Source organism: Lissotriton vulgaris, chromosome 10 (genome assembly GCF_964263255.1).
Source record: "Lissotriton vulgaris chromosome 10, aLisVul1.2, whole genome shotgun sequence".
Lineage (NCBI taxonomy): Eukaryota > Metazoa > Chordata > Amphibia > Caudata > Salamandridae > Lissotriton > Lissotriton vulgaris.
In genome coordinates this window covers 977,603,589-977,630,929 of record NC_141698.1, presented here as the reverse complement: position 1 = coordinate 977,630,929, position 27,341 = coordinate 977,603,589, and the positions used below count along the sequence as shown (strand labels likewise).

Sequence of the window (27,341 nt, the reverse complement as noted above, 5' to 3'; positions counted from 1 at the left end):
CTGGCAGTCACAGTGATATGCTCATCAAATGTTTAGCCCAGGTCCCCTAGCCCTACTCTTTATGATTCGCTTATCAGCCCCATCTCCTTCCTGAGATGTGCCTAGGCTCCTTCCTGATGACCTCTCACTATATCAAAGTGTACAGTGTACACTATTTGAAGTGTACAGGGGAAAATCCGGCTCTCCCCTCTTCAGTGTGTGTTCCACTCAGTTTAAAGGAATTCAGCAATACACAAATCTGTCGGGGAGTTCTCTCTACCGCCTCTCCGTGTTGCAGTCCTAGGTCTCCCTAAATGGAGCCCATGGCCTCCATATACTGTACCATCCACATACACACATATACCTAGTACATGTACACAACCTACAAATACAATACAATGCCTTAATCCATTGTACCATTCATAGGCATACATACATTCAGCACATGCATTGCCAGCACACACACTGCACAGCACTACCTTCATCATGTATTGTACCACTTATAGGCTCACACACATCATGCACATGCACTCACCTTGCACGCACTGCTCAATACTGCATTATTCCTGTATTGTACTCTTCCCGGGCAAACAATCACCCAGAGCAGCTACACCACCTCTCTGTTGTGCAGCACTAATCAACCAATGGAGGTCAAGGTAGAGTTAAGCACACAGCAGCGGAACTTTAAAAATAAGTGATCCTCACTCCAGTAACGCAGGATAACAAGCATTGGCATAGCCAATAGGTCTTGCCATGGGAACATTATAAGAGTTTAGCTATGCAGCACAATATCCTGGGTGCTGTGACACTAGGAATTGAAGGGTTATACATTTACCACATACTGGGTCATGCAGTCTTTATGGACACATTCCAAGCTTTTTTAATGCACAGACAGAAAGACAAGTGCATCGATTCAAGTCAACAGCACTATAACTTACTGTGTGCTACCGTGTTAGACCTGGTATCATTGGTGTGAGTCTCCCTTCCATTTTGACGGATTGCCTCCTCTGTTTTGATATGTTTTTGCTGGTTTTATGCTTTGGGCACTGTGCCACTGCTAATTAGTGCCACAGTGCAAGTGCTCCTTATGTTAAATATATGTACTAATTGGTTATTCCATGATTGTGTTGTTTGATTTATCTGTCAGACCCTAGTACAGTGCACCATGTGTGCCCAAGGTTTGTAAATCAAATGCTGCTAGTGGGCTTGCAGCACTGGTTGTGCCACCCACAGAAGCAGCTTGTAAAGTGTGTCCCAGGCCTGCCATTGCAAGGCCTAGGTGCCGTCTAGCACTGTCATGTTTATTTGAATATTCTGGGTTTGCAAATACCACTTTTAGAAAGTAGGTATTTGCTTGCCTAACCATTTGAGCCTGCCTCTGCTGGGTTGTGTATTCCTTGTCTGGGTTTGTGAGTGACAGGGCTGGGGGATTCCAGGAGACAGGCTGGGGCAGCCCAGTGGTGAATAGAGAGATCAGCATCTAGATGGGAGGGAGGAGTTGCAACTGGGATTTCCACTACAATGCTGGCTCCTCCTCCTGTGGCTTGTCTGATGTCTCTGCCCTGCACTGTGAAAGGAGAGGAGGAATCATGTCAACAGAGTGCTCCAGAGCTGTATCATCCCTCCCCTGTGCTGTCTCTACCTCCTGTGGAATGGCTGATGTCTCTGCCCTGCACAGTGAAAGGAAGAAGAGAGTCATGTAAACAAAGTGCTCAGGAACTGGTTTGGACTAGGCAGAGGCCTCTCTGCCTTCAGAGAACAGAGGATTTGGGGGTATAAATATTGGGACCCTGATCCCAAGAAATTAGATCACTTCTGGACAAGCAACCTTTATGCAAAGGAGAAGAGCCAAGGAAGCTGCAAGAGTTGTACTGCCCCTCTGCCAGTCTGCTGTTTGCTGGGTTGACCTGCAGCGGTTGCTTCATTGCCAAGGGAAAGGAGAAGGTACTTTGTAAGGACTTTCATCTACTGAATATTCTCCAAGGCCTTGAACTGTGCTTGCCTCCTGCTGGAGTCTCAGGGACAAAAGACTTCACCACCAGCTCCCCACTGAATTTCCTTGCTGGGAATTCTGACTCCAGACACTTGCGTGCCGCTGGGAGCTGGAAGTGCGACGCATCGTGAAGAAGCGTTTTGCCACCGCAGCTGAAATCGTCGCATCGCTGGAGAAGCGAGCCTTCGCCGCATCTCCCTGGAAGCGTGTGTTCATCGAAACTGCCTGCTGTCACATCGCCGGAGAAGCGTGACGCCATCGTGAGAGTCGCCATCGCATCACCGGAGAAGCGTGTCGCAGGGCCTGTCGCAGCTCCAAAGTACAGAGTCATCACAAGGCTGCCAGGGCGTCATCGCATCATCATCGCATCGCCGCATCAAGGGCGCCATCTTCTCGCATCGCAACTGGATCACCGCACCACAATGGGCCTGCAGGCCGAGAATCTAGGCATCACCTCCACACCGGTAAGAAGCACGACGTATCCTCTACTCTTTGCAAGCATTGAGGCCCAACGCATCATCTCCCCCGGATCACGGAACCAACGCATCTTCCCTTTTGCCAGCCTTTTGTTTACTTTGCGTTATGCATCGAGGTACTTTGTGAGAACTTTGTCGCATTTACCAACAACTTGAACTAAGCAACTTTAATCATCTTTTAAGCAATTTTAAGTGTAGTATTGTGGAGTTTTGTCGTTTGTGGTCTTGTGTATTAAGTCTATATAAAGAATACTTATTTTTTATAATACCTGTGTTGTGTCCATCTGTAGTATTATCACTGTATTACTGTGTATATTCACGAATGCTTAGCACACTGCCCCTGAGATAAGCCTGTCTGCTCGTGCCAAGCTACCAAGGGAGTGAGCAGTGGATATTAAAGAGTGTAATCCTCTTATCCTGACTTAGAAGTAAGGGTCCCTATTCGGACAAAGGTGAATACCATTGCCAACTAGAGACCCCCAGATCGAACATTGGTAGTCAGCGGTGAGGATTTGGTCTTTGCATTTGTGTTTCATATACAGTGATTGGTTTAAACTACTAGTGAGTGCAGACCAAACGCGACCACATACTTTTTTTTAGAATCTTTTTTCTTGGACTGTTAGTTTTTCTTGAAAACTCCCAATTCGTACTGCCATGAGTAAACCAGCATCTGTTGCATCTATGGATCTTGAATTTGAGGAAGAGAGGTTGGATACCTACACTGTGAAACAGCTCAAACAACTGTGCAGGAAATTGAAAGTTGCTACACCAGGCATTTCTAAAAAGAAGACTACCAAAAGGTGCAGAGGGCCTGGCAGAAGCAAGAAATGTCCCTGACCTTATGGTGGAGCCAGTTGGGGATGCAGATGGGCAAATTGATAGGCCAGTGTTTCCAGCCAGGGAAGGGGTGCCATCCCCACCTGGCAGCAATATCTCGTCCAAGACCTGTCCCCCAGAGAGCTGGAAGACAGGGAGAGAAATAGGGCACTCACGCTGGAGTTGGCTAAGCTTAAGATGGAGAGTCAGAGGGAAACAGAGAATAACAGGTTGTCTTTGAAAAGAGGGAGAATGAGAATGGAGCATGAGAGAATGTAGAGGGAGTTAGAGATAAAGGCCAAGGGCTCAGAAATCAATCCCTTTGGTTGCCAGTGCAGCATCTGTGCCTTCAGAAGGCAGGGTACATATACCCAAGGATGTCATTAAAGATTTCCACAAAGGTGAAGATATTGGGCAGTGGTTTGCAGCCAATGAGATAGCAATGTTGGCCCACCGGATCGCAGAGAAGGATTGGGGAGCCGGGTTGTGGGGTCGCTTTTTAACTGAAGGTAGGGATACTTTGTTAGACTTGCCCAGTACTCATAGGATGTCTTATGCTCCCATGAAAAAAACACTGATGACAAGGTATGGGTTAACTCCAGAGCTCTATAGTCAGAGGTTCAGGAATTGTAAGAAACTGGAGGGAACCACTTAGGTAGAATATGTGTCTTTCTTTTGCAGAGCTATGGATGGTTGGGTGAGGGGTAGCAATGTTGATAATTTTCAAGCGCTCTATGATTTGATTGCTAGGGAGCACTTGTCTGCTAATTATTTTCCAGAGCTACGCCAGCACCTTATTGATAGCAAGTTGACTAACCCTAGAAAACTTGCTGAAGAGGCGGACCGCTGGGTCAGTACCAGGGTCCACAAGGGTCTTGTGGGAGACTCCGCCAAAGGTGGGCAGGGTCACCAGCAGAAGAGTGGGGGGACAAGGGTAAACAGAGGGAGTTCCAAAAAGGTCCCCAAAATAATTCCCAAGGGAACCAAGGTAAGGGTTCCCAGCCTATCCCTGAGAAGAAGTCAGGACCCTGACAGGTAAACCTGTTCATAGGGGGCCTGTTACCTGCTTTCAGTGTAAGCAGGTAGGACACCGTTGGTATGATCCCCAGTGTCCTCAAAAGGATCACTATGTGCCACCCCGTGCACCACCCTGTCAGATGGCCAGTGTAGCCCTGGGGGGGGAGGAGATGGGTGCCCAAGGTGGGTGGGGTCCCGCAGAAATGTCCCTTGTCTCATTAGGAGACTTTAAGATGGTCGCTAGAACTCAGCTGCCTGATAACACAAAAAAATACAGGCAGTGGGTGACCATCAATGGCCATAGAGTGGGGGCTCTGAGAGACACAGGAGCAAGTGTGACAGCTGTCAAGTGTCACTTGGTGTCTGAATAGCAGGTAGTTCCTCATGCATTCTTCCCAGTTGTTGCCGCTGACCACACAGAGAGCCATTGCAAGGTGGCTCAAGTTCCCTTTCAGTGGAGGGGGGGGGGTCCTCTGGTACTCTTTAAGTAGCTGTGAGGCCATCCATGCCTGTTGATTGTCTGTTAGGTAATGATTTAGAAAGCTCACCTTGGGCTAGGGTGGAGAGGAAGGCGCATTTAGAGATGTTGGGTCTGCCTGAGTGGGCATGTGTGACCACTCGGTCTATGGCAGCTAAGGGTGTTCAAGAGACCCTGGAACCTGAAAGTGTGGCCCAGGGACCTGCCTGAAAGAGAAGAGGTAGGGGGCCCGGGAAACCAGCCCCCATTGTTCCCTCGGTCCAGGAGGAGGCAGGCCTTGAGGGGGATGCCCTGGAACCTACAGGGGAGAAAGTTTCTGAACTGGGGAACCTACCTGAGCTGACCCATTGGCAGCAAGAAGGGGGTCCCTCCAGGGAGGAATTTTGTGAAGAGCAGCAGAAGTGCCCTTCTCTTGTGGGTTTGAGGCAACAGGCCACAAACCAGGCAGCAGGTGATCAGTCTGGATCACATTGGATGTACTGGGAGAACGGTCTTCTGTATAGCGAGCTTAAGGTTGCTGAGCCTGGGTTTGCCCGTGTGCTGGTGGTACCCCAGCGCTTCAGAGCCTTCCTACTGGGTTTGGCTCATGATGTTCCTTTAGCTGGTCATCTGGGGCAGAACAAGACCTTTGAAAGGCTTGTCTCCCACTTTTATTGGCCCCACATGCGGAAGAGTTCAGATGCTCATTTTAGGACCTGTCAAACTTGCCAAGCAAGTGGGAAAAGTGGAAGGAGGCACAAGGCCCCTCTCCAACCTTTCCTTGTAGTCAGTACCCCCTTTGAAAGGGTGGGCATTGACATTGTGGGGCCTCTGGACCCCAATCAGCCATGGGCAACAGGTTTATCCTGGTCTTGGTGGACCATGCTACCCGGTACCCGGAAGCCATTCCGCTCAGGACAGTGATGGCCCCCGTGGTGGGACGTGCACTGATGGGGATTTTCTCCCGTGTGGGGTTCCCAAGAGAGGTGGTGTCTGACCGAGGTACAAACTTCATTTCTAATTATATGAAGTCTCTGTGGAAGGAGTGTGGTGTTAACCTACATATTTACCACACCTTACCACCCACAAGGAAATGGGCTGGTTGAGAGATTCAACCGAACCCTGAAAGGCATGATCATGGGTCTTGAGGAACCAATGAGGCGTAAGTGGGACGTCCTCTTGCCATGTCTTCTGTTTGCCAACCATGAGGTGCCACAAAAGTCCCTAGGGTTCAGCCCCTTTGAGCTTTTGTATGGTCACTAGGGATGGGCGGACATTTCCATTCCGCCCACGGAATGTGCAGTAATTTGCCCCTTCCGCCTTCCGCAAAGAAGGCGGAAAAACTGGGCAAATTTCCACAACCTTGGGGGCGGAACGGAAGTTGGCCGCCCGCCGCCCGCCTCCCGCCTGCAATATTAAAAAGATTAAAGCCTTAAATAAGATTAAAGACACTTACCTTATAGCGGGACATCTCTTCCGGGTCTATCGCACCTTCTTCTTGAAACTGCACATGTGCGGGAGCCTGCACATGCCCATTCCTGGTGAGGAATGCGCATACACAGGCTCCCGCGCATGCGCAGTTTCAAGAAGATGGCGTGATAGACCCGGAAGATATGTCCCCGCTATAAGGTAAGTGTCTTTAATCTTATTTAAGGCTTTCATCTTTTTAATATTGCAGGGGGGCGGGCGGGAGGTGGGTGGAAGGCGGGCGGCCAGGGTGGGTGCTAAGTAACGGAAATTCGCAGAGAGGCACGGAAATTGGTTCAATTTCCGAGCCTCCCCGTGAAAGTCCATTACGCGACTTCCGCCCACCCCTAATGGTCACCCGGTAAGAGGACCTTTGAGTTTGGTCAAGGAAGGCTGGGTGCAATCTCCCAGGAAATCTCCCCAGAATGTATATAGTTACATGCTGGCCTTCAGGAACCAGACTCGGCGATTCAGAGATCTCGCTCAGGCGAATCTGGAAGCCAGCCAGGAGGAAAGGAAGCAGTGGTACGATCAGAATGCCACTCTGATTGAGCTTCAGCCTGGACAAAAAGTTTGGGTCATGGCCCCTTAGAGCCTTGTGCGCTCCAGGACAGGTGGACCGGTCCATATGAGGTGGTGGAGCGCAAGAGTGATGTCACCTATCTGGTGAACTTGCGGTCTCCCAGGAACCCCTTGCGGGTCCTGCATGTTAACCGCCTGAAGCCCCACTTAGAAAGGTCCGAAGTGGGCATGCTGCTAGCGACAGATGATGGAATAGAGGAGGAGACCGAGCATCTTCCTGACCTCCTGTCTGTGACAGAGCAAGATGGGTCAGTGGATGTTGTCAGCCTCTCTGCCACACTGACCCCTGATCAGCAGCAAGATTCTTGCCAGCTGTTGGGGCAATTCTCTGATCTATTTTCCTTGTTTCCTGGTGTCACAGAGTGGTGCGTCCATGATGTGAACACTGGCAACAGCCCTGCTGTCAAGCACAAGGCTTACAGAGTAACTGACAAGGTTAGGGCTTACATTAAGGAGGAAATCTCCAAGATGTTTGCTTTAGGGATTGAGCCCTCAAACAGTCCTTGGGCCAGCCCAGTGGTCTTGGTCCCAAAGGCTGCCTCGCCGCATGCCACACCCGAACTCTGGTTCTGTGTGGACTACAGAGGGCTCAATTCAGTCAACAGGACTGATGCACACCCCATCCCCAGAGCTGATAAGCTCATTGATCGGTTAGGGGCTGCACGGTACCTCAGCACGTTTGATTTGACGTCTGGGTACTGGCAGATCGCCTTGACTGATGGGGCTAAGGAGAGGTCAGCATTCTCCACACCAGATGGGCACTAAAAATTACGGGTTATGCCCTTTGGGATGAAGAACGCACCAGCCACCTTTCAGAGGTTGGTCAACCAGGTGTTGGCTGGGCTGGAGGATTTTAGTGCCGCCTACCTGGATGACATTGCAGTGTTCAGCGCCAGTTGGGAAGAACAACTGCAGCACCTCTGGGAAGTGTTGATGGCACTGTGCAAGGCAGGCCTCGCGATCAAGGTGTGTAAGTGCCAGATCGGGCAGGGCTCCGTGGTGTACTTGGGTCACCAGGTAGGAAGCGGCCAGGTGGTGCCCCTACAACCCAAGATTGATACCATCCTGGCATGGGAACCCCTAAAGACTCAGACACAGGTGAGAGCCTTTTTAGGACTCACGGGGTACTACAGGAGGTTTGTCAAGGGGTATGGCAACATTGTTGCACCATTGACTGAGCTGACTTCCCGGAAGCAGCCCAAGAAAGTGAACCGGACTGAAACCTGTCAGAAGGCTTTTGACGCCCTAAAGACTTCCATGTGCACAGGCGCCCCACTTCTCAAAATAATTAATTGTACGGACAGACGCAGCAGAGCATGGTATGGGGGCTGTTCTATCACAGATTAATGAAGAGGTCCTAGACCAACCTGTAGCCTTCCTCAGTAGGATGTTACTTCCATGGGAACAGAGGTGGAGTGCAAATGAGCGTGAGGCATTTGCTGTGGTCTGGGCACTGAAGAAGTTGAGACCATACTTGTTTGGGACTCACTTCCGGGTTCAAACTGACCAGAGGCCTCTCAGATGGCTGATGCAGATGAGGGGTGAGAACCCAAAGTTGTTGAGGTGGTCCATTTCCCTACAGGGTATGGACTTTACGGTGGAACACCGCCCTGGTACAGAACACGCCAATGCTGATGGTCTGTCAAGATTTTTCCGCCTTAGTGAAGAGAACTCCCAAGGGGAAGGGTAGTTCTCCCCACATTTCAGCTGGAGGGGACACATATTAGACCGGGCATAAATGGCGTGAGTCTCCCTTCCATTTTGACGATTGCCTCCTCTGTTTTGATTTGTTTTTGCTGGTTTTATGCGTTGGACTCTGTGCCACTGCTAATCAGTGCCACAGTGCAAGTGCTCCCTATGTTAAATGTATGTACTAATTGGTTATTCCATGATTGGGTTATTTGATTTATCTGTCAGCCCCTAGTACAGTGCACCATGTATGCCCAGGTCTTGTAAATCAAATGCTGCTAGTGGGCTTGTAAAGTGTGTCTCAGGCCTGCCATTGCAAGACGTAGGTGCAGTCTAGCACTGCCATGTCGACTTGGCCAAGTGCACCCACTTGCCAGTCCCTAAACCTTCCCTTTGCTTCATATTAGACACCCCTATGGTAGGCCCAAGGGCAGGGTGCATTGAATGTATAAGGTAAGACATGCTCTGGTGTGTGTAGCATGTTCTACTAGTGAAGTACAGCCATTTTTGTTTTTCACTATTGAGGGCTACCTGTTCTCCATAGGCCCGAAAGGGCAGTTAGATATTACATTCTTATAATCATAACTGACTCAGGGAACATGGTAGAAATTCGAATTTAGTATGCCTGAACTCAGAATAATAAAATACATCTTTTAGTAAAGTTGGTTTTAATATTCTGTGTTTGAAAATACCACTTTTAGAAAGTAGGTATTTTCTTGCCTAACTATCCAGGCCTCCCTTTGCTGGGTTGTGTATTCCTTGTCTGGGTTTGTGAGTGACAGGGCTGGGGGATTCCAGGAGATAGGCTGGGGCAGCCCAGTGGTGAATAGAGAGATCTGCATCTAGATAGGAGGGAGGAGTTGCACCTTGGACTTGAATAGGGCTGGGCCTTGCCTCTACAATGCTGGCTCCTCCTCCTGTGGCTTGTCTGATGTCTCTGCCCTGCACTGTCAAAGGAGAGGAGGAATCACGTCAACAGAGTGCTCCAGAGCTGTATCTTCCCTCCCCTGTGCTGGCTCCATCTCCTGTGGGGCGGCTGATGTCTCTGCCCTGCACAGTGAAAGGAAGAAGAGAGTCAAATGAAAAAAGTGCTCATGAACTGGTTTGGACAAGGCAGAGGCCTCTCTGCCTTCAGAGAACAAAGGATTTTGGGGTATAAATATTGGGACCCTGATCCCAAGAAATTAGATCACTTCTGGACAAGAAACCTTTCTGCCAATGAGAAGAACCAAGGAAGCTGCAGGAGTTGTACTGCCCCTCTGCCAGTGTGCTGTTTGCTGGGTTGGCCTGCAGTGGTTGCTTCATTGCCAAGGGAAAGGAGAAGGAACTTTGAAAGGACTTTCATCTACAGAATATTCTCCAAGGGCTTGAACTGTGCTTGCCTCCTGCTAAAGTCTCAGGGACAAAAGACTTCATCTCCAGCTCCCCACTGAATTTCCTTGCTGGGAATTCTGACTCCAGACACTTGCGTGCCGCTGGGAGCTGGAAACGCGATGCATCGAGAAGAAGAGTGTCACTGCTGCAACTGAAATCCACGCATCGCAGGAGAAGCCAGCCTTCGCCGCATCTCCCTGGAAGTGTGTGTTCATCGAAGCTGCCTGCTGTCGCATCACCGGAGAAGCGTGACGCCATCGTGAGAGTCGCCATCGCATCACCGGAGAAGCGTGTCGCAGGGCCGGCCGCGGCTCCAAAGTACAGAGTCATCGCAAGGCTGCCAGGGCGTCATCGCATAGTCATCGCATCGCCGCATCAAGGGCGCCATCTTCTCGCATCGCAACTGGATCACTGCATCGCATCAAGGTGCCATCTTATGCACCGCAACTGGCCCGCAGGTCGAGAATCTACGCATCACCTCCGCACCGGTAAGAAGCACAACTCATCCCCTACTCTGCGCAAGCATTGAGGCCCGACGCATCATCTCCCCCGGATAACGGAACCAACACATCTCCCCTTTTGCAAGCCTTTTTATTTACTTTGCGTTACGCGTCCAGGCACTTTGTTGAGAACTTTGTCGCATTCACCAACAATTTGAACTAAGCAACTTTAATCATCTTTTAAGCAATCTTAAGTGTAGTATTGTGGATTTTTGTCGTTTGTGGTCTTGTGTTTAAGTCTATATAAAGAATACTTATTTTTATAAAACCTGTATTGTGTCCATCTGTAGTGTTATCACTGTATTACTGTGTATATTCACAAATGCTTAACACACTGCCTCTGAGATAAGCCTGTCTGCTCGTGCCAAGCTACCAAGGGGGTGAGCAGGGGTTAGTAAGGAGTGTAATCCCCTTATCCTGACTTAGAAGTAAGGTTTCCTATTTGGACACAGGTGAATACCATTGCCAACTAGAGACCCCCAGACCTAACATTTGCATCACTAGAATATTTAACAGCCTATTAAAATAAAAGAGTGAAGCACTTTCCAATGGTGGAGATGTCAATCAGTGCCACACTTACATCTCTGTACACAAAAATCAGTTTCCTTATAAAGGGTGCATCGGTTTCGATAAGGTGCTGCAAACAGCTGCATTGAGTTTGCAGCATGCTGCAGCAGTTCTGAAGAGACCACAGCTGGGCAAGCAAAGCACCTTTAGTCCCACTTCCCCACTTTGGGAGTTAGGACTCACTGCAGGCAAAGTCCAGGTGCGGGCTTCAAGATGGTCGGAGCTTTTTCTGCCCTGAGGCTCTGATCAGGAAGACAGCTAACTACCCTTAGAGTTATTCTGGTGGAATTGGGTTCAAGGTGCCGGTCCAGTCCTTCTCACTTAGGCAGCAGGGCAACAAAGTAGCAGGGTAGCAGGACTGTCCTTATTTCAGCAGATCAGCACAGCTGTCGGTCTTCTTCTGAGTCTTCCACAGGTCCATACGTACACTGAAGAGATGAGTCTGAGGGTCCACTATTCATGCCTGGTGCCCACTTTGAAGTGGGAGAAGCTTCTAGAGTCCATCCCCTACAGAGGTGTCTGGAATATCCTACATATTTGCCCTTGCCCCAGCTTGTATTGGGGCGCAAAAGACTAGTGAGAAAATCTTTGTGACTGTGCTGAAGCAGAGTTTTTGTGATGTACAAGTGTGGTGTGACAGAAATTGCCCATCCCTGACAACACATATTCCCCCTTTGTCTTACTGTCTGGAAACAATACACAAAAAGCACCTTCCAGCTACACCTACTCACGTGACTCGGGTTACAGGCTGCAGCATCAAATGTTAAGGACAAGAAAATGGCAACTTAGAACTGAAATTACCATTAAAGAGGGTTTTGATCTTTAGAGACCAAACTCGACTTTCCTACCTGCCCAATCAAAGGTTATCACATAATAAATGTACTAAGGTAACCCAATATTATCATAAGGAAGAGGCAGAATTTGCAGTAGTAAAAAATAAATTTAATAATTTTACACCTACACCACCAGGACATGTAAAAGTTAAAAGAACATGTCCAACTTTTTAAATACACTGCATCCTGCTCTATTGGCTGTTTAGGGCCCAATCTATAGGTTACCTGTATGTATTAAAAGGAAGGTTTGGATTTGGCAAAGGGTTTATTTGGCCTGGTTGAAATGGCAGTTTACAACTGTGTGAACACAGGCTGCAGTGTAACCTGAGGTATGTTTAAAGGGCTACTTAGGTGGGTGGAACAATGAATGCTGCATGCCCACTAGTAGCATTTAATTTACAGGCCCTGGGTACATGTAGTCCTAAGTCCAACAAAAATGAATTCAGCAACAACAGGAGAAAGAGGGCAATAGGTTTGGGGGATGGTGAGGGTTACTTAAAAAAAGTATTTTGTAGATACCCAAGTTTTAAGACAGTGAAAACTGAGGAGTGTGTGTGTTTTTGTCTGACTGAGTATTTTAAAATCCCTGGTGAAATCCGACAGCCAGTTTATCATACCTGACTGAAAGCTCCTGTACCCAACTATTTACTAAATAATACATTTATTAGGTAAGTATAACACCTCAAACACCCACCCTGAAGCAACGCTACTGCTCGCTCCAAAGATAATGCAATTAGTGAGCTAAGAGGTGATTAATAGTCATTCAAGCCCCAAACATGGCCTGGATTATTACGATAAATGGAACAACATTATTGTCTATTCAATCAAAGGTTATCACATAATAAATGTACTAAGGTAACCCAATATTATCATAAGGAAGAGGCAGAATTTGCAGTAGTAAAAAACGAATTTAATAATTTTACACCTACGCCTCCAGGACATGTAAAAGTTAAAAGAACATGTCCAACTTTTTAAATACACTGCATCCTGCTCTATTGGCTGTTTAGGGCCCAATCTACAGGTTACCTGTATGTATTAAAAGGAAGGTTTGGATTTGGCAAAGGGTTTATTTGGCCTGGTTGAAATGGCATTTTACAACTGTGTGAACACAGGCTGCAGTGGAAGCCTGAGGTATGTTTAAAGGGCTACTTAGGTGGGTGGAACAATGAATGCTGCATGCCCACTAGTAGCATTTAATTTACAGGCCCTGGGTACATGTAGTCCTAAGTCCAACAAAAATGAATTCAGCAACAACAGGAGAAAGAGGGCAATAGGTTTGGGGGATGGTGAGGGTTACTTAAAAAAAGTATTTTGTAGATACCCAAGTTTTAAGACAGTGAAAACTGAGGAGTGTGTGTGTTTTTGTCTGACTGAGTATTTTAAAATCCCTGGTGAAATCCGACAGCCAGTTTATCATACCTGACTGAAAGCTCCTGTACCCAACTATTTACTAAATAATACATTTATTAGGTAAGTATAACACCTCAAACACCCACCCTGAAGCAACGCTACTGCTCGCTCCAAAGATAATGCAATTAGTGAGCTAAGAGGTGATTAATAGTCATTCAAGCCCCAAACATGGCCTGGATTATTACGATAAATGGAACAACATTATTGTCTATTCAATCAAGCATAAAAGGTGCTTGTATAGCAGATGTCCTGAACTCAAGCAATTAAAATGCTAACTTGTGTGATATTAAAGAGAAAGGATGCTCTTTGAAATTAAAAATCTACCTAAAATCACACACTTTGGACCATAAGGGAAGCTGGTACTGATTCTAGGTTATCTAGTTTCTCGTTTTGAAATTCAGCCACCAGTTGAATATCCCTGTCTCTGCTTTCTTTCCCATTTTACACAAAATGTCACTGTCTGTCTTTTATTCTTAGTGTATAACATAAAACAGACACAGACATAGCTGACTCGACTCTGGGCCCCTAGACCCAACTAGTAAGCCAAGAATGCATGTATATTTATTTGAGGGTGTCACATCCCAAATACCCCCTGAAGCTGTGCACCTGATTGGACCACATCTATCTTATGCAGAGTGCCAGACATTACTGTTGCAAGTTTCATGCCAATATCTTGAAATGGTCTCCATACTCTAACATTCTTTACTGTTCCACGATGGTAAACCAGTGCATAGCTTTACTTTTTAATTTTTTTATGAAGTACATGCCCTCCACTTAAATTTTTTTAGGTCGAGCTTAGGCAGCGATTGTGCTGTCTGGAAGGCATGCTGTATTCAATACAGGGCTTTGCTCCTGCCAGCTGCCTTCCTATTGGATCAATGCAGTATCTCTCTTTTTTGCTGCCTTCTAATTGGTCCATGGAGCGATAAGCGATACCTCACTTCCGTTTTTCCATAGAACAGCACCACCTAACTACAGTGGCTAGAACTATTTTTTCTTTAATCTGACGGCCGCTCCTTGCTTTTTATTTTACACGGCGTGTCACACAGTGGATACAGCAATCTGCCAAAACATTGAGGTGGCCTTCAATGGGAGCCTGCCTCGTCTTTGCTGCCAAGGTGACTCCCGCTTTTTTTCTAATTGCTTTACTGCTATGCAATAGCTGTTTTCTTTCAATTGGCGGCCGCTCCTTGCTTTGTTTTTACAGGGATTCCCACACAGTAAATATAGCTCCTTGCTTTTGTTTTTACTGGGCGCGCCTCACAGTGAATACAGCAGGGCGCGAGCATTGCTCACACTGCCATTAAGTATAGGAGCCCTCCAGCATCCACTGGCCTGGATACAGCTGAGAGCGAGCTTTGCGTACGCTGCCATTCATTAATAGCGGGGTGGCCTTCAAAGAGAGGCCACCAGCGTCCAGCTCATCATTGCTTGCAAAGTGACTCCCACTTCTTGTTTTCTAATTGCTGTACTACGGTACTCCACTTTTTATTCTTTCAATATGGCAGCCACTCCTTGCCTCTAATTTTACAGGGTGCGCCGCAAAGTGAACACAGCAGGGCGCGAGCTTTGCTCTCGCTGCCATTCATTAAGGGAGCCCTAAAGGGTCCAGTATCCTGCTTGTTTTCGATGCCAGTGTGACTTTGGGATTGCAGCCCTCCAGTGCTACACAGTACTTGTGTCTGCACTTCATGAAATCTAGGTAGCAGAAAACATGGTTTAGCAGGGGAGGTGATATGTCATCACTAATCAGCAGGTTGGTAACCTAGGTAGCATTACTTATCAGTTTATTATTATCTTGTTAAAAGCAAAACAAAATGTTCAAAGCCGAAATCGTCAAAGCAATACATTTCACTCAACAAGATTGCACATGGCGCTACCTGTTTGGTTCCAGAGCTTTATTCTTAAATGTGACCATTGCCAATAAATAGTATGTATATTTTGTGTTACTTCATTTTGAATGTGTCATGACTGCAACCCATTGTTGCAGACTTACTTCCGAGATGAGTACGTGTAACCGAAAACGGGATAAAATTGTTGAATAACTAATCTCCTCCTCTGCAGCCATAAATAACTGTGCTTTTGTGTTGTGCCACCTACCTTAATTTATTTACGCAACTTTTATAGCGCAACAAATACCCGGAGGTGTCTCGGCGCTGTAGAGCAACTGGAGTCTGTCATCAAATCATCCTCTTACTGATTGAACAGCCATGTTTTCAAGAGCCTGCGGAAGCTCATCAGGTTCGGGGCGGTTTTGATGGCTAGTGGCAGGAGGTTCCAAAGTTTTGGAGTGGCCACAAGAAAGCGCCTGTCTCCCCAGGTGACCGATCTTGTGCGTGGCACCGGGAGGAGACTGTTGTTGGCCGATCTTAATTGCCTCCTAGGAGTATACATCTGGAAGGCTTCAACCAGGAACCTAGGTCCAATGCCATGTACAGCCTTATAAGCAATACAGAGGGCCTTAAACTTGACGCGGTTCTCCACTCTCAGCCAATGAAGCTGACGAATACCAAGAGTGGTAGATTTGCGACGAGGGATGTTGAGAAGAATCCTAGCAGCCGCATTCTGAATAGATTGCAGCTTCGTTGTGACACGCTTCTGGGTGTGAAGGAAAAGTGCATTCCCATAATCCATCCTGGAGAAGACTAGGGTAGAGACCAGAGTCTTCCCAGCTGACGGCGGGAGATAAGGCAGCAGCTTCTTGATTTTTTTCAACATGAAAAAAGACGACGACACCACCTTATTGGTGTGGAGGTCGAAAACCAACTTGTTGTCGAAGACCACTCCCAGGTTTCTGGTTTTTTCTACTGGGACAGGTGGAGGGCCAAGCTTTTCTGGCCACCAACCAGGAGACCATTCAGGGGAGAGTCTTCCGAAGGTCATGATCTCGGTCTTATCCGAATTGAGGCGAAGGCAGTTCAGAGCCATCCAGCTACTGACCTCAAGACCTTAAGGTCTTGTATGTCGAAAAAATGATGATGATACACTTTCCTCTAAAAAGCAACAATCCCAGGCTATGCTGTTTTGTCACCTCGCCTGGTGATGTCTTCCTAGTGGGTTTATATACCAAAGGGGGCTGAGGAAACACCCTTACTGGGTAGAGCACAGCAGTAGACAGCTAATGTCTCATACACTTTATCCAAATTAATCCAAAAAGATTCTGAATCAGTATAAACTTTTATCGCATTATATTTGTGATTTCAAATTATTCAAAAAACAAATCAACATTCATAGAAGCTATTTGCTTCACAACAATGCTTTTTGAGTTTTTTTACAAAACAAAGAAATATCTACAGGATACTTTATAACACCCATAGTTCAATATCTACATTTTTTTACAAACAAGGACATTCCCAATGCATTTCGTGTTCGTGTCTGAACCCTTCGTCAGGGGATAGATGTTGAGTCCATTGTGTATAGGGGATAGATGTTGAGTCCATTGTGTATGAAAAACAAATGATAATTCAGTCCTCCGCAGGAATCTACAACACAATTAATTATTGGTTACAGAGATGTTTGAATAGAATTTGCAGTCTAGCACAAATAGGAGCTAAGAGGGAAAATACGGACCGGGTTGCCCTCCACTCAAAAACTAGTCATCAACAAAAACCCTGTCCAGAGGACGGTATTTGTGTCAGTTAGTTATGTAACAGAACCGTCTATAAGTACTGATAACCGGTTATCCTCCCCTGTATGCTTTCTTTCTGGTAAGGGGGACGTTTCACTGCACTCCGTCCTAAATTCCTTAAAATTGAAGTAAAAACCAATCGGCCAACACTTCTTTGACAGTTACACAGAACAGACCAAAAAATGTCTGACACCTTGGTCAGTACCAGATGTCCACCACATCAATGTTAGACCAAGTTCTACTTAGAAAAAATGTGAGAGAAACGAATGACACCTCACGGAAACACCACCAACGGGGTAACTGGTATGAAATCTCCAGACAGGCCCCCTGTCTCATCATCGGTTGTCATCCGGTTCACAAAGAAAAAGGAAAAGCGTGTCCAAAGCAACAAACCAAACAGTGCATGGAATAGTGGAAGCGGAGAAAATCTGCTAGTGACAAAAAAGCGCATAAAACACAGCAGACACTTCTCCTCAAAACTTTATTCGTAGAGAAATGGGTGTGTGCTGTTAAACTAAAAAGGCTGGTAGCTACTCATGCACACCATTACCTATTTGCCGACATGTTTCACTGCCACAGCAATTTTGACAGATTCATCAGGGCCGCACAGTATGCTGCCACTCCACTATTGGACACTTGTACTGTGTCAACCATAAGCCTGTTTGCTCATACCAGCTGCCAGGGAATCCAATAGGATAAAAGAGTACTCCCAAAGTGAGTCTCCAACTTCACATAGATTCTGCACATCAATCGTAATGTCTCCTGATGAGCGAACGAGACAAGGGCAAGTATCAGTACTTATAGACTGTTCTGTTACATAACTAACTGACACAAATAACGTCCTCTGGACAGGGTTTTTGTTGATGACTTGAATAGAATTTGCACTCTACAAAAAGTAACTGTGTCTTGAAAATAGAAGAGTTGTGCAGGATAGTAGTGCCCTTTGAGGACAAGCGAGTTGCCGATACAGCTGTAAAAAGCAAGTGAGGAACGTGTACCTGGAAGTCAGTATCTTGAAAATAGAAGAAATGTGCAGGATAGTAGTGCCTTTTGAAGACAAGCAAATTGCCGATACAGCTGTAAAAAGTTTGTGAGAAACGTGTACCAGGAAGTCAGTGCCCATAGCAGACCACAAAATAGCGGTAAATGCAGATGTGTCAAGTTAATACCAGAATTCAGGTCCTTAAACACCCACTGTGCTCATATGCATGCCATGAGTCAAAACATGTTAAGCTTACCAGAACGGGTGAAATTTCTAAAAAACGGAATCTTGTAAAGAGACTGGAAATGCACGAAGTTTAGTGTCGCGATTACCGTTGCAGCACCCCCTGCATGTAAACAATGTTATGACGTTACTGAGTGAATCCTAAAATGCGTAACTAGTTTTCAAATACCAAAAGAGAACTAATCTCACCATGAGTGTAGCAAGGTAGTTTCAGCCGCCAATTCTTGTATGAAGCCGTGCACGATATCCAAAACGTTCAAGTTCTTAGTGGGTTTAGCATGTTTAGCATGTTTAGCATGTTTAGCAGCGCCTTTCCTAAGTTCACGTTGTGATGACTTATATGGTATGAATGTAGAATTAAACGTGCACTAAGGTAAAAAGTGTAACACTTTTTATCTCCCAATTCTGTCAAATATAAAACTAAAAACAGCAGTTTATTACTCATTAAAAACTTGATTAACCTAGAGGCAACACTTAAAGACTTACTTAGTTAAATCAATGGCCTTTCCACTTATATAATGTTGGTTCAGTAACTATTTTGAAAGCGCAGCATTCTTTAATGGTGCCCACTCACTTGAAGCAGCTGCACCAATTCCCCTTTTGTATATATACTTGGACATTCTTTCTTCACTTCTACGCAGCAATCACAGAGATGCCAACGTCATTTACTACTTCCTACACAAACAAAGTATTCCTGTCTATCTTGCTTTCTATCTATTCTACACAGCTCTCACTCCTATCTATTCACTATGCCACATAATTCCATGACACAAATACACTCTACACAATTCCACCCCAAATTATTGCACAACTAACATTTCCAATACAACCCACATAATTACATTCCACACATTCATTACACTCCAAACAAAACCCATACATAAAACACATTTTCATGTACAACACCTATAGCTCCAAGTCTCGCATATGCTTGCACTACAAGAAAACCACCACCTTGCTTATAGAAGGCAGGTGGGACTTTTTAGGTCTCGCTTAGCAGTTGCAGTGCGCATGCGCTGTCGCTTTGCGAGGGCTATTGTGACAGGGGATTTCAGCAGGGGACTCAAAATCCCGCCCATCCTTTTCATTGGTCAGCGTCATCGTTTATGGTAAAAAGTGGCCTACGATTGAAATGGAGGCTTCTTTCTTACCGTCCTGTCTCCCTTTCGGACAGCCCCCCCGGACTGGATCGCTTGGTTGACAGCTGTTGTGATGATATTTCTTATCTTTGGAGGCGTGGAGGGGAGAAATCATGTTTACTCCGGGCAGGCAAGGAGCTCAGAGATGCATGGGGGTCACGGGGAGGACAGGGGGATCCCGGCACACTCTGGGTGCTTTTCCGCTGAGGCAGCAGCGTGTTCATTTTTGCATTGCGCTTTCACTTATGCTTCTTCTATATTCACCTCAAACTGCGCACTGCACTCTCTGCTGCCACACCCTTTCCTGCTCATGTTAGCGCTTTATAAAACATCTAACCATATGTAAGCTGACAAATGTCTTGAGGTTCAAATGCGTTTTATGTTCCATAATGCTCGTCTTGCTCCGCTGATGCTGCACTGGGAGTTTATTAAACCAAAGAACAGGCTTTGCCCCCTCCATCGGAGAAGCTTTTGCACTCGAAGAGATCTTTCATAAATGATCCCGCAGACCTCCCATCGTTGCCCTCTTGGCAGTTCTGTACCTGTTGAAAAGCCACGTTCTGCTGATTAGTAGCCACCGTTTTCTCCTTTCGGAAGTAGTGTTCATGGTTTCCTGTTGTTCGTTCCTTGGGACAAATGCAATAAATCTGGGTTTACAGGAACATTAGCACTTTTTTGAAACGTGCACACATAGCTCTCTTGTGCAAGCAGCTAGTAATGTAAGTAAGTTCATTTAGCGCACACACATACCCTATTTTACATCTTATTTGAACGGAGTTGAAATGGCCACAACAGGGTACCATTGCTCTACTATGCCTGCCTGTAAGTTTCGCTCAGCCATTGCAGGAGGGCTTTCTTCTACAAACTCGGATCAATTTGTTAAATTAATCACCTTCTCGGGCACCAGTCTTGCCAGACCATGTGCGTCGACCTCAGCTCTTCTTTCCTAAAAAGAACTCGTTAAACAGGCATACACTGAAGGGAACAGAAAAGAAATGTAGATTTAGTGCCCTGAAGTAACCTAAAAACAGGACGCCCAAACTCTTCAAAAACTTCCAAACTAAATTAAACAAGTATTGGTAAAACCAGTAGGTCTCATTTTTAGTTGAACTTTTGGCTTTGGCAATCAAATGGGTGGGTTGCGGGGTGGAAAACAGGATGACATTAAAAAGTGCTATATAGCAGCCAGCACTTGCTGCTTTTTAGTTCCAGGTTGACACAGACATGGGGTGGTGGGAGAGGGGAGAATATATGGAGACCGGGGAGGGGAATGGGGATAAATTATAAAAAAACAAGCATTTGCAATGCAATGGGTCTTGCATTTACGTGAGTATGAGTTATTGACATTGCAAATGACTATCCCTTTTAGTTTTGTTTCTGTTTTTAAAACATAAATAAAAGGCATTGTTATTTACAATGACAATAGCTTAAACTCGTGTAAATGCGAGACCTATTGCATTGCAAATGCTTGTTTGACTACTCTTCCCCACAAAAGTCCACAAAGTTCAGACAGACATAGTTTGCAAAGCTGATCCAAGTATAGTTTATGGGAGGTTAGCAGAGCCAAATGATTTATGCAGCAGGGGAGGGCTAAATTATGCAGTATGGTTGAGTACATTTTGTGGCAAGAAAAGGCAAATTATGCGCCATTATGCGGTACAGTTTAGGATAGTATTACTTCATTATTTTGTAATTTCTAAACTTATTAAGAATGTCTGAGCATTAGTTACAACTCATTAGTACCAGATTAACACCCAAACAAAGCAATAAGCTACAGAAGGGTGACCAGTCAACCATATCAAAGGGCCTTCCACTGCGCAGCAACACATGTTGCTGTGTTATTAGTAACTTTTGAACCGTTTGAGCTAGAAGCAACGTTTTTTTTAATCTTCAGGTTATGCAGCAGAATATGCATTATGTGTCAAATGCGGCAAACTAATATTTATGCAATTAATATTTATCCACGGCCTCACAATCGCATAATTTTAGTGGCCCTGTAGATTAGATGACATCAGTGGGCATTCAGGTTTCAGTGTAGCTTACTTCAAGACCTTAGAATTACACTAGTGAACCTGTGCACTATATACTCAGCCTGTGTCTCATATGCCACCATCAATCCAAACTCTGCTCCTTACTAGTGAGTGGTGAGCCTCTGTGTGAGCTGTGTGCCTGGATGAGTGCGGTATAGCCACCATGTTTTGTAACTGCATTGTGAGGGATGTTCCTGTGCAAATGTAATTTTAAAATTGTTTTTGTGAGTGCAAAGTAAGTGGTTTACAGGTTGAAAGCTGTGCCTCTGTGAGTGCAGAGTGAGGCATATGCGGTCTACAGGCTGAAAGATGTGCTTGAGTGAGTGAAGCATATGTCTATGTGAGTGCAGTGTAAGGGATGCACCTATTGGAGGGCAGCAGTGTGAGTGTGAGGTCCCTGCATAGGATATCTTAATGAGCATGCACTTTACAAGGGCCAAACCTATAGGCTTTGGTAATACTTTTTAGTATTATGGCTTTGAATTACTTTTTGGGCTTTCAAAAACTTGTCTGTGCCCCATTTCCATCCTGGAAAAACTTGGAGATGTAGTCCTGTCATACTTTGAAGGAATGAATGTCCTTCCCACTGAAAATGTCTACCAACAATTAAAACCAGGCCATTCAAGAAGTTTAATTCTTATTCGACTATGTCATTGTTCTCTCTTTTTGATTTGTTCTCTCTTCTGGATAACTTCCACATCAAATTAATGTGTTCAGTGATGTAACAAATATGGCTTACATCTTATAGTCTTGTTTGAATTTTTGAAAAACCTGAACTTGAGGTGATGACCATTAACTAGTAGATGGTATGTGGCAAATTCTGAAAAAATTGGAAACGATCATTTATGTTTTTTTTCTTATTCCAGTGCATGGACTTCCTCCGTTGAACGACAAGCAACAAGGCATGAGATTTGAAAGAATAACAACATTTAAACCCCGAGAACTCAAATGGGATTCAAACTTAATTTTGCAAAATGATTCCTATCCACCTAAATCTGCATCTTTTACAGTGAGTATTATTTTCATGTCATTGAGATCTGATACTGTCACTTTTTGATGGCCTTTACATTTTATTCTGCCTGCCTTTTGTGACAGAGCTTTCGGGTACAGATGAAGGGACATTGCCATAGAAAATCATGTACAACAAAACAGTGCCATACAAATACATAAGCAGATAAAAACAAAGGGATATGTTCTGAAGTTGTGATTGAAGGTCTTTTCAATTACCAAAGGGACACTGATCGATTTTTATTATAGAGCTTTGTGTTGAGAACTGCAGTATAGTTACTAGGTGTCTTAAGGACAATATCCCAACAGACTTCACTGAATCCTAGGGGACAATAACACATTGCACTGCAACACAGTCTAGAGAAATGGTCCCACCCCACTTCAAAGTATTGTTGTAACATTAAACCACCATACCAATTTGCTTTCGATAGAGTTAAACCAACTGTAAATCAATTTTCATGGAACATGGCACACTATGTAAACTAACCCATCATACTACGCTGTACACAAGTCAGTAACCAGGATCTAATTTTTGGGCTTCTTTGTGAAAAGCGCTGGCTCCTTTTTTACTTCAATATGCAATTTTACTATTCTAGGGGACTTTAATTATCATCTTGAGAACAACAACAACCCCCATGTACCCAATTTTGTTGATACTCTAAGCCTTATTGGTCTCGACCAGCTAGTAACCTCCCCTACACACATCGCAAGAAATACCCTGAATGGGGTTGGCTCTAATAACCCCAATCTGTTAGTAGATGTGCCTATTCACCAGGCTTGGTCAGAGCACAATCTGATCCCCCTCAGAATCTTTTTCAACTCAGACTGCTTCCCCCTGTCCACCATGACTATGGACCCTCTCATCCTATGTAAATGGGCAAGATGACGACTGACCCAACCTCAACCTCACATCTATCCTATCTCCGCTCCGACGCCCGCGGAAATCTTAGTGGAAGACCTTATTCTGTTTAACACTTGGATTATCAATACAGCTAATGATCTAGCCCCTGTAATATCTCTTTAGAAGCCCTGCCTCCACCCTTCAACTCCATGGTTCTCCTCGATCGTATCAGAGCAGCAGTTACTGTGCAAACAGTTAGAATGCAAATGGCGAAAGGCATACAATTTCGAGGACCTGCAGCATTTTGTTCTTCAACCAAGGACACTCGTTAGAGACATCCCCCCCTCACAAACCCTATGTGACTATGGGCCAGATGTATGAAAGGGTGTTACCCATTCTGTGTCTATGGGAAAATGTGTTCATACATATGGCCCCTGATCTCTCTTTTTTAAGAGCAAATACTTGCCATTCAACAGGGCTTCCCATCCATCACACCCCTCTCTGACTGTGGTTTACTAGATATCCCCTCAAAGGTAGGGATTACAATGCTGGTAGATCTCACAGTCATGACAGGCCATCCTTTCATGCAGATCTGGTTCTCCAAACAACCCTTCTCCCCCTGCCATTCTTCATATGAACGTTGACATTGTCAACCCTTTTATCAATAAAACCCTCAGTATCTCATTATCAACAGCTGAGGTCCCCTCAGACTGCAAATTGGTAGTGGTGAACCCCCTGCAAATAAAATCTCTTGCAGACCCTGCTATACTGTCCAACCTTTGCTGCATCTCATTGCTCATGTTACTAACCAAAGTGCTTGAACAATTTGTCAATGGCCAACTTACTTCCTTTCCATACAATTCAAATGTAGTTCATCCCCAGCAACCTGGTGTTTGCCCTAAACATTCCTCAGAATCAGCTCTGTTGGAAGTTCCTGATCAAATAAAACCGCTGACCCTGGACGCCTGAACAATGCGGTGTTGATCCTACTGGATCTCTCACCATGTTCGATACCATCTCACAGTACATACTCCTTCAATGGATCAAAGACTGTGGCATTTCTCATAAAGCCCTGTCATTGGATTAAATTTTGTTTAACTGGTATGAGATAAGTAGTCACGTTAGGACCTTTTTCGTTTACAGAAAGACTAGAGGCATCCGGAGTCCCACAGGGCTCATCTCTCAGCCCTGTGTTATTCAATATATACATGGCCCTCTGATCTCTCTGATAGCTTCTATTGGAATCACTACATCATATGCAGATGATACACAGTTGATTCTATCATTGGTTAAAGAGTCCTTTGGCACCGAACTAAACGTCCAAAACTGTCTCACTGAAGTCGTCCTCTGGCTGTAATCAAACCCCTTAAAATGCAATATAGACAAAATGGAGATTCTGCTATTTGGCAAGTCTAACTGCTTTCCTCCAGTCCAATGGTGGCCAAATTTGGTACACCACCCACCATAGTGATGTTGCAAGACATTTATGAGTAGAATTTAACACCTCACACTCTTTCCATCCTCAAGCTCTTGCTTTGGCAGGGACATGTTTTAACTTAATCAAATCCTTAAGAATTTTTTTTAACTTCCTCCCATTAGCTGACAGGAAAACATTTGCTTTCGCACTTATTACTTCTAGACTTGATTACTGTAACAGTCTCTACGCAGGATCCTCAAAACAAATACTTCACAAACCAGATGGTGCAACATGTGGCAGCCAGACTTGTGCTGAAACTCCTCAGAGAGAGTTTTGCGTCGCTGCTCTAAAAACTTTATTCTGGCTACCAGTACACAAGAGGATTCTTTTTAAGATCCTTTTACTCGTCTTCAGAGCATTCAAAGCCGCGGGACCTAAATGCTTGACAGCCAGATTCACACACTATACAACCCAAAGAACTTTGAGAACCTCTGACATTAATCTCTTCCAATCCCCCTTGTTTAGACTTTAAACCCAATGTGGCAAATCCTTCTTGGTACTCGGATCCAAGGCATGGAACCAGCTCACTAGCCCTCTATGGTTCATAGAAATGGAAGCTCTTTTTAAAAAACATTTAAAGACCTGACTTTTCCTGGCCCCTGATGCACTCTGTTACTCTCTCATCTACTCAGCCTCACTTTCTCTCTTTTTCCCCTCTTATATGTGTTTTCAGATTTAAAACTGTAGTGCCAGGATCTAATGTAATGTAAACGGATTTGGTAGAGCGCACGTTCACCAGACGGTTTCTTGGTGCTGAGCAGATCATGTAGGATGATACTGTTGGACAGGGAATTTAAGCATATGCCTGTTTAAATACCCATGGGGTTGTTCTGATCTCAAGGGGGAGGGAATTCCAAATGTTAGGAGTGAGGACAGAGAAACTGGAGCCACCCAATTCTCTTCTTTTTGAATTGGGGGCACCGTTAGGTAGTTCATGAACATGGACTACAGAGAGCGTTTAGGGGTGTACTTCTAGATTTGGGTTGTGATGAATACAGGGCTATTATCGTTGAGCATTTTAAAGATAATACATGCAGTTTTAAAGATGAACCATTGTGCCACGGGCACCCAGTGGAGGTTTTTCAGCAGGAGGGTGATGTGAAACCTCTTGGGCTGTCGGTATAATAACTTGGCTGCTTGGTTCTGGACAATTTGGACCCTGTGAAGTATTTAGGTATCCCAATGTATAGTGATCTTGCATAATCAATTGCAGAGCGAACAAGAGCGATGACAACTTGAGTGAGAGCTTCAAAGTTGAGGAATCTGGCAATTTTCCTAATTCTGCAAAGCAGGAAGAAACAAGTGGAAATCACTCACCAAATTTAGGGTTTCAAAGAAAGTTGGTCATCGATGAGAACCACAAGGTTATTTACTGACTTTTTTGATTTGGATGGCCACAATGAGGCCATCCAACAGTCTATCTTGCTATTGGTGATGACAATTTCGGTTTTGTGTGAATTAAAGATACTCTCCATTGTCTATTCTTATTTCACTCTGTGATGATATTTATTCTATTTTCTAATTCCGTCTAGCTTGGATTTCTATCCATTAATGAAAGGATACAACATTGTACTTATTAGCAGTTTTTCAATTTATATTTTTTCCCCTATTGCAACCTGACTGTTGGTTCTCGCCCCCTGTTGACCTGTTCTAGAATTTTAGTTCCCTTGAATGAATGGACCTTTGTAGTATTTGGATGCATGTGAATGAATGAGTGAGAGTGTTAGTGTTTGTCTGAATGTTTTACTTTCGTGTGGGGGATCATTATCCTTTTTTCGATTGTGTTTTGTTACCAAATGTCCTACAATGTATGGATTGTTTTTCTATGAATTTTGATTAAAACAAACCTATGTATCCATAACCTTTTGTTGCATTGTTGACCTATTTTCTCCTGGGAGGGAGACCTATGTATCAAGTGACTTTATAAGCACCCATTGATTCACTACAGGAGGAGTTTTCTTGTTTTATTGTACTATTCATTCAGTCACTTATGAACAGCATTGTGCATTGGAAGGTTTCCATTGATTCGGGGGAGTTGTAAATCTTAAACAGTATTTGCATATCATCTGTGTAGTTATATATAGTACAGTTCCTGTTTTTCAATAAGTGGACTAAAGGACGTGTGTTCAAATTGAAGAGGTGGTGGGGATTGAGGTAGGAGCCCTGGGGGACTCTACAGTTTAGGTGGACTGTGGATGAGGTAAAAGAGGTCAGCTAGACGGACTGGAAGTGGTCCATCAGGAAGGAGGTAATCCAATCAAGTGCCAAGCCCTGCAACCCTGAGGCCTTGACATGGTCCACCAGTTGGAAGTGGTCTACTCTGTCAAGATCCGCCGATAGGTCGAATAGGACCAGGACCTGGGTGATGCCTCTGCCACATTTTCTATGCATGTCATCTATGGTAGAGAGAATAACTGCTTCTGTGGAGAGGGCTGGGTGGAAACCTTCCTGGCATGGATCTAGGAATTTGGACTCCTCTAGAAAGGTACAGAGGTTTTTGATACATTTGCTTCCAGTACTTTTGTCAAAAATGCTAACAAGGATGTGGGGCAATAGTTTTTTTATTATGAGCGGGTTTTTACTGCCTTTCTTTTGGAGGGGCACCACTATGACATCCTTAAATGTATTGGACACTTGCCCTAGGCTGAAGGAGAGGTTGAGAAGAGACAGTGCTAGGTTCAGTAGAATAGAAATTACTGTTTTTAGAATTTTTGGGGGACATGCATCGTTAGGGGATCCTGATGTAACTTTAGTCAGCAGGTCCATGAGGCTATCCTTGCTGATATCATGGCCCACCTTGATACACTTGCTTCTACTGGGACTTGGAGATAGG

General features: G+C 45.0%; 1 protein-coding gene across 1 annotated transcript in view; it reads left to right on the top strand.

Moving 5' to 3' along the window:
- Positions 1–27,341, top strand: part of C10H7orf78 (chromosome 10 C7orf78 homolog) — a 117,477-nt gene that overhangs the window by 72,366 nt on the left and 17,770 nt on the right. The window contains exon 4 of the mRNA XM_086940007.1: positions 22,049–22,191. Coding sequence (XP_086796133.1) covers positions 22,049–22,191 — 143 coding nt within the window. The remainder of the gene's footprint in view (positions 1–22,048; positions 22,192–27,341) is intronic.